Source organism: Falco punctatus, assembly GCF_963210335.1.
Source record: "Falco punctatus genome assembly, chromosome: 14".
Classification (NCBI taxonomy): Eukaryota; Metazoa; Chordata; class Aves; order Falconiformes; family Falconidae; genus Falco; species Falco punctatus.
The window spans coordinates 536,102-550,013 of NC_137594.1; the positions used below are offsets into that span (position 1 = coordinate 536,102).

General features: G+C 40.1%; 1 protein-coding gene across 7 annotated transcripts in view; it reads right to left on the reverse strand.

Moving 5' to 3' along the window:
* The window catches only part of ADAT1 (adenosine deaminase tRNA specific 1), a gene marked incomplete at its 3' end in the record, with an annotated part of 31,873 nt that overhangs the window by 16,885 nt on the left and 1,076 nt on the right, over nt 1-13,912 (reverse strand). For 4 of the 7 annotated variants that reach the window (XR_013923700.1, XM_080365144.1, XM_080365142.1 and 1 more), the window contains 6 exons: nt 13,419-13,487; nt 11,693-11,747; nt 10,785-10,915; nt 8,735-9,353; nt 4,108-4,253; nt 1,630-1,729 (listed from right to left, as the gene is read on the reverse strand). Coding sequence is in view for 4 of the 7 variants with exons in the window: in XM_080365142.1 (XP_080221268.1) it covers nt 1,630-1,729; nt 4,108-4,253; nt 8,735-9,353; nt 10,785-10,915; nt 11,693-11,747; nt 13,419-13,487 (1,120 nt within the window). The other 3 variants (XR_013923701.1, XR_013923702.1, XM_080365145.1) reach the window with 3 other exon arrangements.

The window sequence follows — 13,912 nt, forward strand, 5'->3', positions numbered from 1 at the left end:
TAGGTTTTGGTGCTTTTGTTAATGCTTAATTAACTAAAGCACATACCAGACACCTACCTACAAATTCCTTTTAGTCAGTCAGCTTTACCTTCCTCGATATTTAGTGTTATCTAGCATACTGAGGGGGGAAAAAAACCCCAAACACCACCCCTGCCACCAATAGCTCTGAGATTCCTTGAAGAGAAACCAGGGCTGAAATACACGTCTTGTTTATTATTAAATATGCCCCCCCAATAAGGCTATAAATTCCTTATTTTCATTACAAAAGTTCCTTTTGTGACCATTTATCACAAAAGTGTAAACAGGTTACTTATTCCTTGACGTTGTTTTTAATCCTGATTTCTTAAGGAAATGAGACCTTTGCAATCACACAGTCTTGTAGACCCTCTCTAATAACTTTTCAAGGTTTTAGTGAATGTTGAGCATGTGAAAAAGAAGGAGGATCTCTCAACTTTTGACAACAATTGAGCTCCCAAGCTTTGTGCAAAGTGGCAGCTAGCAGATGGCTCTGAAGTTTTAGAACCGATACACAAATGCTACATAACAAATCTAAGCCTACCAAGAAAAACAGGTTGGTTGGCTGGTTTGACCTTTCTTTCACACATCTTCAGGAATACATTACACACCACATATTGAAAACTAATATTCTACAGTGCACGTAAAGCCTGTCTCAAAAGACACACTAAGCCATCCAGGTCACCTGTGCTCACAACACCCCTGACACCAATACTGGTCCCAAGCCACAAACTTCCTGGTCCTCCTCTTTGCAGAGAAAATTCAGAAATACTAGGATATACCAAGATAAACTACAGCCAAGTGAGGCCTAACTTTGAGCTCAGAATGTGCAAACCAACAGGCACGTAAATGAGTTCTCCACAGTAATCATCTAAGCTCTACTTAGCATTTCATTCACTACTGCCAGGATTACCTTCTTTCTCCCAGAAAGCCTGGGAAAAATAAACAATATGACCATTAATAAATTGGTAGTATAAGGAGCCAGCAACCAAAACATGATCCCAACCTTCAAACTGAACTTCCACAGACTAATGATAATTTTGGTCACCGCACTGAGGAAAGTGTAGAGAAATGGAGAAATTTGTCTGCAGATGTTAACAAGTAATTCCTCATAACCACAGGAAAAATACGTAACTGTTCCTTTAAACATTAATAATTGATAGAAGATTATGACATTTCTTAAAGAGCTGGCCTGACTTGTACAGAAAAAGAAATCTGTGCAAAAAGGACCTGCAACACACACACCTCCTTCACAGGCAACAACCCAAAAGATACAAAGCAAAACTTCAAACTTCACCAACGAATGAGCTGTCTTCTATTAAAAATTGATCACAGTCCCGTCCCCCCCCATTATCTACAATGTTCTCTTTAATCAACAGTGACAAAAAAGAAATAGGATAAACTTGTTAAGCCTCATTCAACTTTCCCCATTCCAACTCCCCCTCTCTCCCTTACACAGTGATTCTTCCTTTTCCCCCACTTCACACCTTTCCCCTTTTTCCCCACTCCCTAGATTTCTTTCTGCTCTGACGATGCGCCATACATCACAAGAGCTGACAGAAGCATGTATGCTAACAGAGATACATGCACCCAGGTATCACAACATTCTCTCACCTGCTCTGATGGCTCCCAATCCCCTTCTTTGTTGTTCCCTGCCGGAAGCCATCTGAGCTGACATCCAGGGGTTGCTCAGGGACCGCACTCCAACTGATAGCTGTAGAAGAAAGGATTATAAACACGGGAGATGCTCTCATCACAAAAGCAGAACTTAGCAGTTCCTTTCATTCTGTGTGTTCACATGATACCATGCTGCTTCCCAAAATAATTTAAACTAGAAAGAGGACCGTGGCTCTCTAGGTCAAGGATTTCAGTACCTAAAAGAACAGGTAAATTCTGTTTAATTAATAATAATTAAAAAATATATATACACACACATACATACACAGAGAGCTTTCATCTTAATCAGGTCCTTCAAGAATCCATGCCTCTAAATATTTGGCCTCCAGCTCTGTAATTCACCCCTTTTTAGGGGGATTCTACTTTCTTTTGTACATCCTGTCCAGACAAAGAAACTTCAAAGTCAGATGGCTTATTTTCATATCAGGCTGTGAAATACTTTCCCAAGCTACTTGCACCAGCCGCTCTGTGTTTTCCTTATTAATTTATTGTGTGCTACCATTTTATTGCATATTGTATACTCTAAATAGTTCTATGATAACTGGCATAGATCAAGTATCTGTAGACTTTACTTGAAAAATGTTATTAGCTAGTGGTCAAAGAAAAATACCATGTTGGAAGAGCTAGCAAGTGCCAACAATCTTATCCTTTACCCCCAATTCTGGTAACCTAATTACCATCTTAGACTGTGAGCTTCCTAATGCTGAAACTCTGCACACCATACCTTATAGATTTATAAATAACTAGCAAAGCATCAATAGCAAGTTAACAGAAACAAAACCGATTGACATGCCCAATCTGTCCCTCCATAGCCTAACAACAGTTCCTTTAACTTCTACTGCCTTGAGACAATTTTTGTTCCTTAAGTTCTCCCATTTCTCTGTGTTCCTAACAGGCAAAACAGCTGCACACGTATTAACTCTAAAGACAATTTTCACGGCTTCTCTCCTTCATGATACCACCTTGCCATTCAAGATGCTCAAACCCTACACATTATAAAGTGTATTATGGAGACTGATTATGTCAATCACACTTGTACTATGATTGAACTGTATGCTGCAATTGCTGTACTCTGCTAAGCATAAGTTGTACTTGCATTGTGATTTAGATACAATGCTGTATCACTCTACACAGGATTTTAATTTAGTAATGTCTATTATGTAATGTCCAATCACATTAAATATATATATAACTGGTGTTAAACATTAAATCCTCCACAAGTGGAGTATCTACAACCACCTGGTCAGAGAATACCAGATTCTGACAGATAAAAATTTACTTAAGTGAAAACATTTTCTATTCTTTCATTTCTTCATAGTTATCACAAACTTCAAAATACTAAACAGAACACATTTATCTTTTTAAAAATACCAGCTGAAACATTCCTATGAAGCATATTTCAATAGTCAGTGTAATAGCCCTGATTTAGACTTTACTCCAACTTTCACCCCTTCAAGAAAAGAAATCAACCTGGCATAATTCATATATGCAAAAAAATGTGATGAAGCATCATTCATCTTTATTTAACTGAATGACTTGAGTAACTACAGAAAGGAGACATACACAGGAATTTAGTCACAGTTGTTTGGGATCTTGTTTGTTGAGTGAATTGGCACCATTTCTCAATGATGGATTCTGTTTCCTTTCTCACAGGATCAAAATCTTTTCCTTCCTGGCACCTGTAAATAACTCCAATTTAATAAATCTGAATTCCATTAAGGAACCCTTTGTTTCCATTCTATTTTATCATCAGCTTTACTGTAATAGAATAACTTCTACTTCCAGTTAAGCCAGAAAGTATACAACAGCAGAAGGTAGGCACGTCCAAGTTTAAAGAAACTGCTCAACCATATACATACAGTGGCAGTACCAAAGTTTGTTTTCCCCAAATGAGACCATGCTGCTAAATCATAACATGACTTGCATATTCATTCATCACCATGACAAAAAATGCAATGTCCAAAACCTCTATCAATTAAACCTTTACATGATACTACTCTGTATTCTATGTTCACAGATTTCTGGAGCAATTCAGCATGGCAGGTCTCCTGATTATTACCAAGGACAATGCAAAACTAACTGAAACAAGAAGTCTTTTGATATTTTTGTTTTCTTATCACCCTCAGAACTTTAGCTTTCACTGGTTATTTTCTGTCTTCGTTTAGATTATAGATTCTTAACGGCATCAACCAAGTGTTTATTCAGTCCGAAAACTCCCCACAGGAAACTAGAGGCTGAGCTGAATTATTAATTATTAACAATTAAGTTTGGCCTGAAATTAATTTCCTGCTACAAGTTACACTTTACCTCTAGCACTGGCAATTAATAAAGTTCCATTTTAGGAAATTACCAAAGCCACCTAATTTCTATTTGAACTTTTTCAAACAGTTATGCACCTAGTCCAAGTTAACTCACCTGCACTACAAGGAACAAGTTTTGTTTTGCCGTTAGTTTGAGCTTCCTGAACTGCCTGACGGCTGTGTTCAAATCGAAGATCCGATTGCAGCAGCTTAACCTCCTGAGCAACAAAACCCTCTGGTAAAAGCAAGGTGTGCTGACATCTAAAATTAACATGGAAAAATGCAAATTATTTTAAGTCTGGTCTTCCCAAACAAGCCAAAAAACCAAACAATTTCCCTTCAAAACCTGAAATATGTTACTTTTGCATTAAAATTGAATTGAACATGAGCTATAGAAGAGAGATAAGGAAGTTTGGGGGCATTTCTTCCTTCAAAAAAGTATTTGATAAAAAAACAAAGCCACAGAGTTTATTAAGAACTTGTCCATCCTAGAAAAACTACAATTAATTAATTTTTAAAAAGGTCTAGTTAAAAGCTGATGTAATCAATGGCGATAAAGTATGCAGGATAAAAACTGCAATAAACTTCTGCAATCACAATGAAAAACAATAATCATAAAGTATTTACATACTCAACCATATTAACACCTGTTTTATGATACTAAAGGTTCATAATCAAAGACTAGAAAGATATATACTTACAGTTCCATATATAATCTCATCTTTGCTACCTTAAGTTACTGTTACACACTGAACAGGATTAGGAACATGTAAGGAGGAAACAATAGCATGTGTATAATCATCATAATACTTACACAGAGCAGGAATGCAGACTGAGATTCAAACTATCACATGTAATAGTCTGAAAAAGCATCTGACTTTGCAACCTAAGACTAATCTTTAATGTAATTCAGATTAAAGAAGTAGAGAGATTTTTACCATGAAAATAAGCTTTTCCTTTCCAGTCTAACACAACTCTTAAGTCTTTTTCCACCTGACCAGCACAAGCTTGCACATGCCAAGTGTCCTGAACCACTTCAGTAAATCACATACACACGGTGTCTGCCAATTTCAGCTGGTATGTCACCTGGTCCAGCCCCCCCCCTGCTCGGGCAGGGCCACCCACAGCGCTGCCCAGGATGGTCTCCAGACCGCTTTTGAGCATCTCCAAGGTGGGAGACCCCATAACCTCTCAGGGCAACCTCTGCCAGTGCCCCGTCACCTGCACAGTAAGGAATTGTTTCCTGACGTTCAGAGGGAACCCCCAGTGTTTCAGTTTGTGCTGTGCCCATCACCTCTTGTCCTCTCACTGGGCACCACTGAAAACAGCCTGGCTCCACTTTCCTTGCACCCTCCCTTCACAGGTGTTTATGCACACTGGTAAGATCCCCCTGAGCCGCCTTTTCCCTGGGCTAAACAGTCCCAGCTCTCCCAGCCCCTCCTCATATGAGAGATGCTCCAATCCCTTAAACATCTTTGAGGCCCTTTGTCAGACTCTGTCCAGTATGGCCCTGTCTCTCTTGTACTGAGGAGCCCAGAACTGGACACAGCACCCCAGATGTGGCCTCATCAGTGCCAGTACAGGGGAAGGATCACACCCCTCGACCTGTGGGCAATACTTTGCCTAATGCAGCCCGGGATACCATTAGCTGCCTTTGCTGCCAGGGCACACTGCTGGCTCAAGGTCACTCCTTTCCTGCAAAGCTGCTTTCCAGCTCGGCAGCCCACAGCCTATGTTGGTGGATTGAGCTGCTTCTCCCCAGGTGCAGGACTCTGTACTTCCTTCCCCTTATTGAACTTCATGAGGTCCCTACCCTTCTCCAGGCTGAGGTCCCTCTGGATGTCAGCACAATCCCTAGCGGTATCAACCACTCCTCCCCATTCTGAGTCATCACAACTTGCTGAGGGTACACTCTGTGCCATCATCCAGATCATTAACAATGACGTTAAACAGGACTGGACCTAGTACTGACCCGTGCACGCACAAAGCTGATCACACCTCCAACTACACTTTAGCCAGCGATCAGCACCTTCTGGTGTCAGCCATTCAGCTGGTTTGCAATCCACCTCACCGTTTGCTGATCCAGCCTATACTTTTAACAGAATCTCTACGAGGATCTTACAGGAGGCAGTGTCAAAAGCCTTACTGAAGCCTAGGTAGACAATATCCATTGCTACTTCCTCGCCTATCAGACCAGTCACTTCATCATAGAAGTTCTTCAAGTTGGTCAAGTGTGACTTCCCCTTACTGAATCCATGCTGACTCCTTCTGATGATTTTGTCTTTCATGTGCCTGGAAATGGTTTCCAGGACCCACTTCCTTCCCAGGGATCGAGGTGAGGCTGGCCAGCCTGCAGTTCCCTGGGTCCTCCTTCTTGCCCTTCCTGAAGAATGGAGTGACTTTTGGTTTCCTCTAGTCTTTGGGAATTTCTCCGAGCTGCCATGATCAAGCAAAGATTTATGGGAGTGGCCTCACAATGATGCCTGCTGGCTCCCGCAGGTCTCCTGGGTACATCCCATCAGGGCCCAGGGACTTATGCATGTCTGCTGTTCTTCTCCAACTCATTCCTCTTCCACCAATGGTACATTCACCTTGCTCCAGACTTTCTCCCTAATCTATAGGGCCTGGGATTCCTGAAGGCTGGTCTTGCTAGTCTTGGGGCAAAGAAGCCATTCAGTACCTCAGCCTTTTCCATGTCCTGCGTAACCATGTCTCCCACTTCATTCAGCAGTGAGCACATTTTCCCAAGCCTTCCTTTTGTGACCTGTGTAATTAGAGAAGCCCTTCTGGTCTTTGACATCCCTTGCTAGATCCAATTCCAGTTGGGCTTTCCCAACCTCACTGCCGCATACAGAGATGCTGTCTCTATACTCCTCCTAGGTTACTTGCCTTTGCTTCTACCCTCCATATGCTTCCTTTGCATGTCAGTCTGGCCAGGAGCTCCACACAGGCCTCCTGACATTTCTGCCTGAATTCCTATTCAACATGATGGACCACTCTTGAGCTTGGAGGAGGTAATCCTTGAATATTAACCATTTTTTAAGGGCTCACCTTGCCTCTGGGGCCTTACACCATATGACTCTTTCAAGCAGATCTTTGAAGAGGCTGAAGTGTGTTCTGCTGAAGTCCATGGTTGTGAGCTTGCTTTTTAACCTCTTCCCACTCCTCAGAATCCTGAACTCCACCATCTCATGGTCACTGCAACTAAGGCCTCCTTCAACCTTCATATCCCCAATGAGCCCCTCACTGCTAGCAAGTATGAGGTCTAGCAGAGTACCTCTCCTTGTTGGCTCCTTTATCTGCCATTTCAACCATTCATAAAGGTTGATCAGGTTGAAAAATCCCACTTCTTTTTATATTGCTGAGCAGGAGGATAAGAATGTCAAAACCAGAGCTGCTGAGCCACAAACCACATCCTTTATAAAAGCTGAAGGCCCATAGTCTCACGGCAGAATTCTGAAGTGCATCCACCAGAATGCATGGAGACTACAAAACATGAGCTTGCACTGTACATCCAAATCAGTGTGAACAGAAGTGGCGGAATAGATCAATGAGAGATACTTGTTTGCATGCAAAGTGTCCCAGAAGCACAAAGTTTTGCTCAAAAAGTAATAAACTGACAACACTAATCAAAACAAGTGCTGGCATGAAATCATGACTTCCCAACCTGGCTGCCAAACAGCACTCATCTTTCTAAACTCAAATGTACTCCACAGCAATTTCTGTGTTAGGTCTAGAACTCGCTTTCCATGGGCTGCACAGAACACCTGAAGGCACATGACAGAGTAAAAAAAAAACAGTTTTGAAAAATCTCTACTGAGAACAGACTGACAATATGATTTTGAAATCTTAAATGGATGGACTTGTATGCATATGCAATAAACCAAACATTAACCTCTTGCAAAATTTTAAGTTTGGATCCAAGCTCAGGAAGACAGCAAAAAGTAAACTGTTTTTACTACAATTCCCTTCAAAGCAAGTTTAAAATACATCTTTTACTCACTGGAAAGTAAATCTGAAAGCAGGGTCTAAAATCAGCAAAAGCTTCAGAAGAACCACAAGTTCATTTAAGGCTAAGTTACAAAAAAGTTTGAAAGGACAACCAGAAAAATATCCTTTTAAACAGTGCAAAAGTCTACCTATACATTAATGTGGAATCATTTCAGTCAGACTGCCTTTAGGATGGATGGATAGATTTGGGGGCTTTTAAAGTTAATTTTAAGAATGGTCCTGCAAGAAATAGAAGCTGCTTTTGCCCATCAACAAATTCTCTAATAAGGAACTTAAAGATATTCAGAATTACTTTGTGGAGTACGGATAACTGAATAAATTAAGGCTTTTTTTGACCCAGTTTGAGTAAATAAAATCAGGAAAAGGCAAGAAAAGTTCAATTTCACTATGCTGAAACCTTCACTGCACTGAGTTTTTGTCCTTCCAGCTGCTTTTCTGCTGGAAAGCTTCTAGTAAAACTTTTGTCTAGTAACAGCTTTTCACTGCTCTGTGAAGGGACAACCAAGGGGATCTTGAATCTAATGGAAATTCTTTTGTGAATCTTCAGGTCTGAAGCAGTAGTCAGCTTTTCTCCATACTGCACAGGGCTTCCTGAAAATGTGAACTTGCAGAAGTTCACATTTTCTGCAAATTACTTTGGTGCAAAGTTCTGATATTTTTGTTTCACATGTTGTCTTCCGTAACTCACGGTCTCCATACACACTACCAGATTTCCAAAGGAGAGCACTTACCTTTCAATAATTGCTCTCCGCATAGCTTCTTCACTATATGGACACTTCCCCACTACAACTGCTGACAGATACACTGGATACTGCAGGAAATGCATCAGAAGAGCTCCTTGACACCCTAACACATTCCAGCGAGCCAGTTTATCGCTGCAGGACATAGAGCATGTTCTGTCCCCACGCCCTGGCTTCACTCTTAATAGTCCTACACAGTGATAACCTAGCCCAGGTGTTCGGGCATCACCCAGCTCTCCAGGTATGCATTTTGCTCCAGTTCTATAAACATCTACTACCTTTAGTCTCCCTAAACCAGTCTCCTTATTAGCTACTTGCGTGTCTGCAGAACATTCACAGTTCTCTGGATCTGTGTCGTCTTCTTGTTTCACAGATACTTGCTGAACAGCCAGGTCTTCAGTGATTTTGGAAAAAACACCATCATCATCAGTTTTCATTCTCTTGATTACACGATTACTTTCTGTTTCATCTGATTTCCTATTATCTTCTGAACCCAAATGATCATGGTTACGTCTACACTCTGATGATCGTCCAGGTGCAGTATCGCCAGTCACTGGCTTAGAAAGCTGGTTCTCTGGTTTGCTAATTGGAATAATAGAAGCATCTCCACCTAGAACAGAAGAAATAACATCAAAAATGGCCAAAAATGCACCTCTCATTACTGGAACATATCATACCAGTAATGTACCAGTAATGTACCGGCGGTAATGTACCAGTAGTACCAACTACTACCAGCTTTTACAGCTTTGCACTCAAGATTTAACTATGAGAATACGCTTTTCAAACAACATTGCCCTGTACAATGATGAATAAGACTTTGCTGGAATTTGAGCCAACACATGTTTAATTTTATGCCTTGCGTCCTACCTAAGAAATAACCAAAAAAGCAAAACTTCAAACAAAAATTATAAAGCAAAGGTGTCAAAGACATTTGACAGACTACAAGCAGTGCAGAAGACTCGCAGGAAAACTAGTCCGATCTAACTAAACAATACAAACCTCAAAAGAATAATTAAAGAATAACCTATCAAATAAGGATGGAAATTTTAATCTGTATTCCTAAAACAAGCTCAAAACCAAAATTCCAAAGCTCAGTTCAAAGCAAACAAAGCCTGACAGGCATGAGAAAAAGGCAGTCAGGAAATTATTCATGCTATTAAATTTGAAGATGTAGATTCTATTCTCATATTGCATTAATAAAGAAAACCATCATAGCATATTCCAACAATGCCATCAAAATCATAAAAACCTACTAGAAACTAATTCACTATGTGAAGTACAGATAGACTTCTTTGCTCTGGTAACAGACCAGCAGTTGAAGAACACACTGGTAAGAGTGTGCTAACATCAAGACATCTGATAAGCTGGCAGATCAAGTTATTGCATCCCTGCATTTTGCCAACAGATCCTCATCTTTGTGGTGCTGGTTTTTTAAAAAACACAAAGAGCATTTTCAGTGACAAAACAAGAAGTTGCATTCCATTCCATAGGAAGTTTTGGATTGGGGGTGTTTGGTTTGTTTCATTTTTGGTTTTGTTTGGTGTTTTTTGCATGGTTGCGTGGGGAAGTGTTTTGATGTTTGGTTGGCGGGGGAGGTTGGTTGGGGTTTTCTTTGTTTTGTTTTAGGGTGTTTGTTTGTTTGTTTTTTAAGAAGTGTGATAAATGTTGTTTTTCATTAAAATTTGAATCCAAGGAGAAAACGTTTAAAGTGAAGCAACCAGGAGATATGACAGGACCTCTGACAAGTATGTTAGTTTCTGGAAAAGAAACCAGTAGCCATCGTTTAAAGAGCAAGTGAAGCACTCCACTATATAATGAGCAGTATACTGGATTTACCAAGTTCTCAAGAATCATATTCAGTGACATAGAATGGTCCTCCACATATCAGTTTGGCAGTCAAGTACATCTTAGGGCACATACTGATAACATGAGTTACTGCCTCACTCCCAACTCCAGTCCAACAAGAGACCAAAGAAAAGCAAGGGGCAGAGAAGATGCTACAAGTGGGAGCCATGAAATTGGTTGACTCCAGCATACTCACATGGGGTATGGCTGGAGAAGAAAACAAATGTGATATTTGGTCTGAGTTTCCATTTTCCAGTTTCAGTTCCAGGAATAAAGATACTGCATTGCTGATGGGAAGCTGCCAGCCACATCTGATGGAGAAGATACCTGTTCAGCAGAAAGTTTTCATGAAACATACTTCTTTTCTGATGCGTAGGAAAACAACAAAAATGAGATGCCCGCTAGTGCCTGTTCTTTCCTGATGAAGATCTACAAGAAGCCAGTCAGCTATTCTTCTACAGATAGATGGGATCCAACATACTCCATAAACACAAACACATCATTGGAACCTTAATAACAGGCCTCAAAAGGTTGCTTGCATTCAGTGGAGTAAAAAGTCTCCTCAAATTGTATATCTAAGGTCCTCTCCTCCCACTCCGTTATTTTTACTCACAATGCAACTCATCTGATTCTGCGAGCGCCAGTTTAGCAGCATCAAACTTCAAGAAACGTACTTGTTTCTGTAGCATTAGTATTCTCCTGGCTTGGTTCCTTGAACCACCTTAGCCCATGTGAACATGAGGATTGCTATGTGAGAAACAGGAAAAAGGCTACCCTTTACAAGCTAGTCATCAGACCAGTACTGACGCCACACGAAATCAGATCATACTTCTCCATACAGAGGTTCTACAAGAATAATGAGGAAGAAACAAGCTTTTGTGAAAGGGCCTTAACACCACCTAGAAGTGTAAAAATTAGGTTAAACTCCTCCCAACAAAAGGAAAAAAAGTGTCACCTACACAGAAGTAATATCTTCTCTTTCATTACAGTCTCATCCCTGAAGCTGATAAATTTGGTTATTTCAGCTATAGGTCAAAACCATTTGTATCACAACAAACAACCTCAAGTGGCACTGAATAACAGCACATGAACTTCATGCCTCACCTCTGGAAGCTCCTCTTAGCCACAATTTCAGCATGGCTGTCATTCAGAATGTCTCCTAAAGCAACAAGAAAGTAAGAATATGCATCATTATTGAAAAGGAGACAAACAAAGCAAACCAAATTTGATGGATGACAGTTTCTCCAGATGTGTTAGTACTTGAAGGTTTAACATTGGTATTAGGTTATTGCAAGATAGTTAAACTTCCAATCACTACAAAAGGAGGTCAATAGCCTACACAAATGAAGAATAAGCATCTTCACAGAAAATCAGAGACGTGTTTAAATACCAGATTTTAACTCTTCAAATATCTGAAATCCTTTGAGTTGAATGAACGCTGGCTTCCTTCAAATCCTTCCTCATGTTTGTTCTTAATAGTAAATCTTGATATTCTCAGATTAAGCATAACATCAAGACAATTTCAAGCACTGTTAAGCTTTTGGTTTAAGTTTCTTGTTGCACTATGTCCTACAATTTAAATTACTGTTCTTGTAAATAATTCTGGCATTTACCAGGTTTACACATCTCATCTTCAAACTTCCTGCAGTATCTACCTACTGTGGTACCCAAAGGAACAGGATCTGTAGATCAGCCTTTATTTCAGGAATAAAAGGTCAGATGATAAAAGTCTTTTTTTAACATTTCTAAAATTTTAAAAGTTCTCTAAAAATAACCATTAACTTGACTACCAATAAATCAATGTTATAACAGGAAAGTATTTTCTAAATTTAAGATAACCAAAGACAAACAACAGAGAGAGAGGAACTAGCTTTTTTCCCCTAGTCAAATTTCTACTTTTGACTTGTAATACTTGGATTGTATAGTACAATCATTTAATCATAGTTTTCCTAAATCAATCAGAAGAACGTCTGTACTAATAATCTTCTAAAGATGGCTAAGTCATAAGAAACATCCACAAAACTCGGAGATACAAATTTAGTTTTTTCTCTTCTGCTCCACTAATTCATTTCAATATGAAGGACGTTACATAGAACACGACACAGTCTAAAACTGATGCACACAAAACTGCTTCTCCTGTCTTGCTTGACTGCTCCTCTGAAGTCTAAAGACAGAAAGCCCTGTACGTACATGTTCACTCCCTCCTTACTCACTCTTCAGCATTAATTACTACGGCTTCTCCTCTCTCCTAGGAAATGAGACAATACATTATGAACTAAATAAAAGATATGCAGAGCAAGGAAAGTCCTGTAATAAATGGTAAGAAATGGCAGCCGTGAGAAATCATGTATCTATCCCATACATTTATTGTACAAACACAACTATCAAGCTGCAGAATACACAGTAAGGGCTAAAAACCCTGCTAGTACCTTTCTGGTGTGTCACCCCTACCCTAACTCAGCAGTAGTATCTTTTGTACCAGACCACAACAAAACTAGATTGTTAACAGATGAGCAAAGTGCAATTATTTTGCTTCCATTTTGGTTTGCTTTTAGTTATTAAGCCTTCAGGTATGCAGACTCAGGGCCTAATGACTACACATTTCCACATATAAAAAGTTTATTCACCTTTAAGGCAGCAAGTGCAGCAAACTTTCAGGGCAGCCATTCTGACTGCCTAAGCTCCTCTCTTGACAAGGTAAGGTCTGCCTTGAGCTTCTGGCTTCAATCCAGAAGTCTGAGCTCAATGCCTTGGACATTTTCATCAATTCTATGACACCAGCAAGAAGGTAGCATAGGTAGTCTGTTCTTGGATTTTACACCATACTTACCAGTTTTTCTCATTTTGTTTTGGCCAATACATTTTGTTCCAGTTCCCATAGCAACAACTTCCTTCATTACTGAAAAAAAACCCCCGCGTTAACTGAATGAAGTATTGCCAGAAACGTTGCTCTCGTTCTGGAAGACAGTATGCATAACATTGCGTAGAAGTGAAGGTACATGGAAGCAGGCTACACAACATTCCAGAAAGGAAACAGTATCAGCTGGAGAACTGAACATAGTAGGCAGAAGCACCTGTGCTAGGGAAAAGTCTATGATCCCACAGCAGGCGTGCTAACGTGGCCTTGACTAGCAAGCCAACACACAGCAGATGCTGAACAGGATTCCTCAAACATGGGACAGAAGCATGGGATACAATGTGCAGGACAACACGGAAGTGCCAGGCCAGGAAAAGGTGGTGATGGTGAACGAACATAAAGGCACAATGTAATAATGCAGTCTGTTGAAGGAAGGCAAACCAAGACCTTTCTAGGATGCTTTCAAG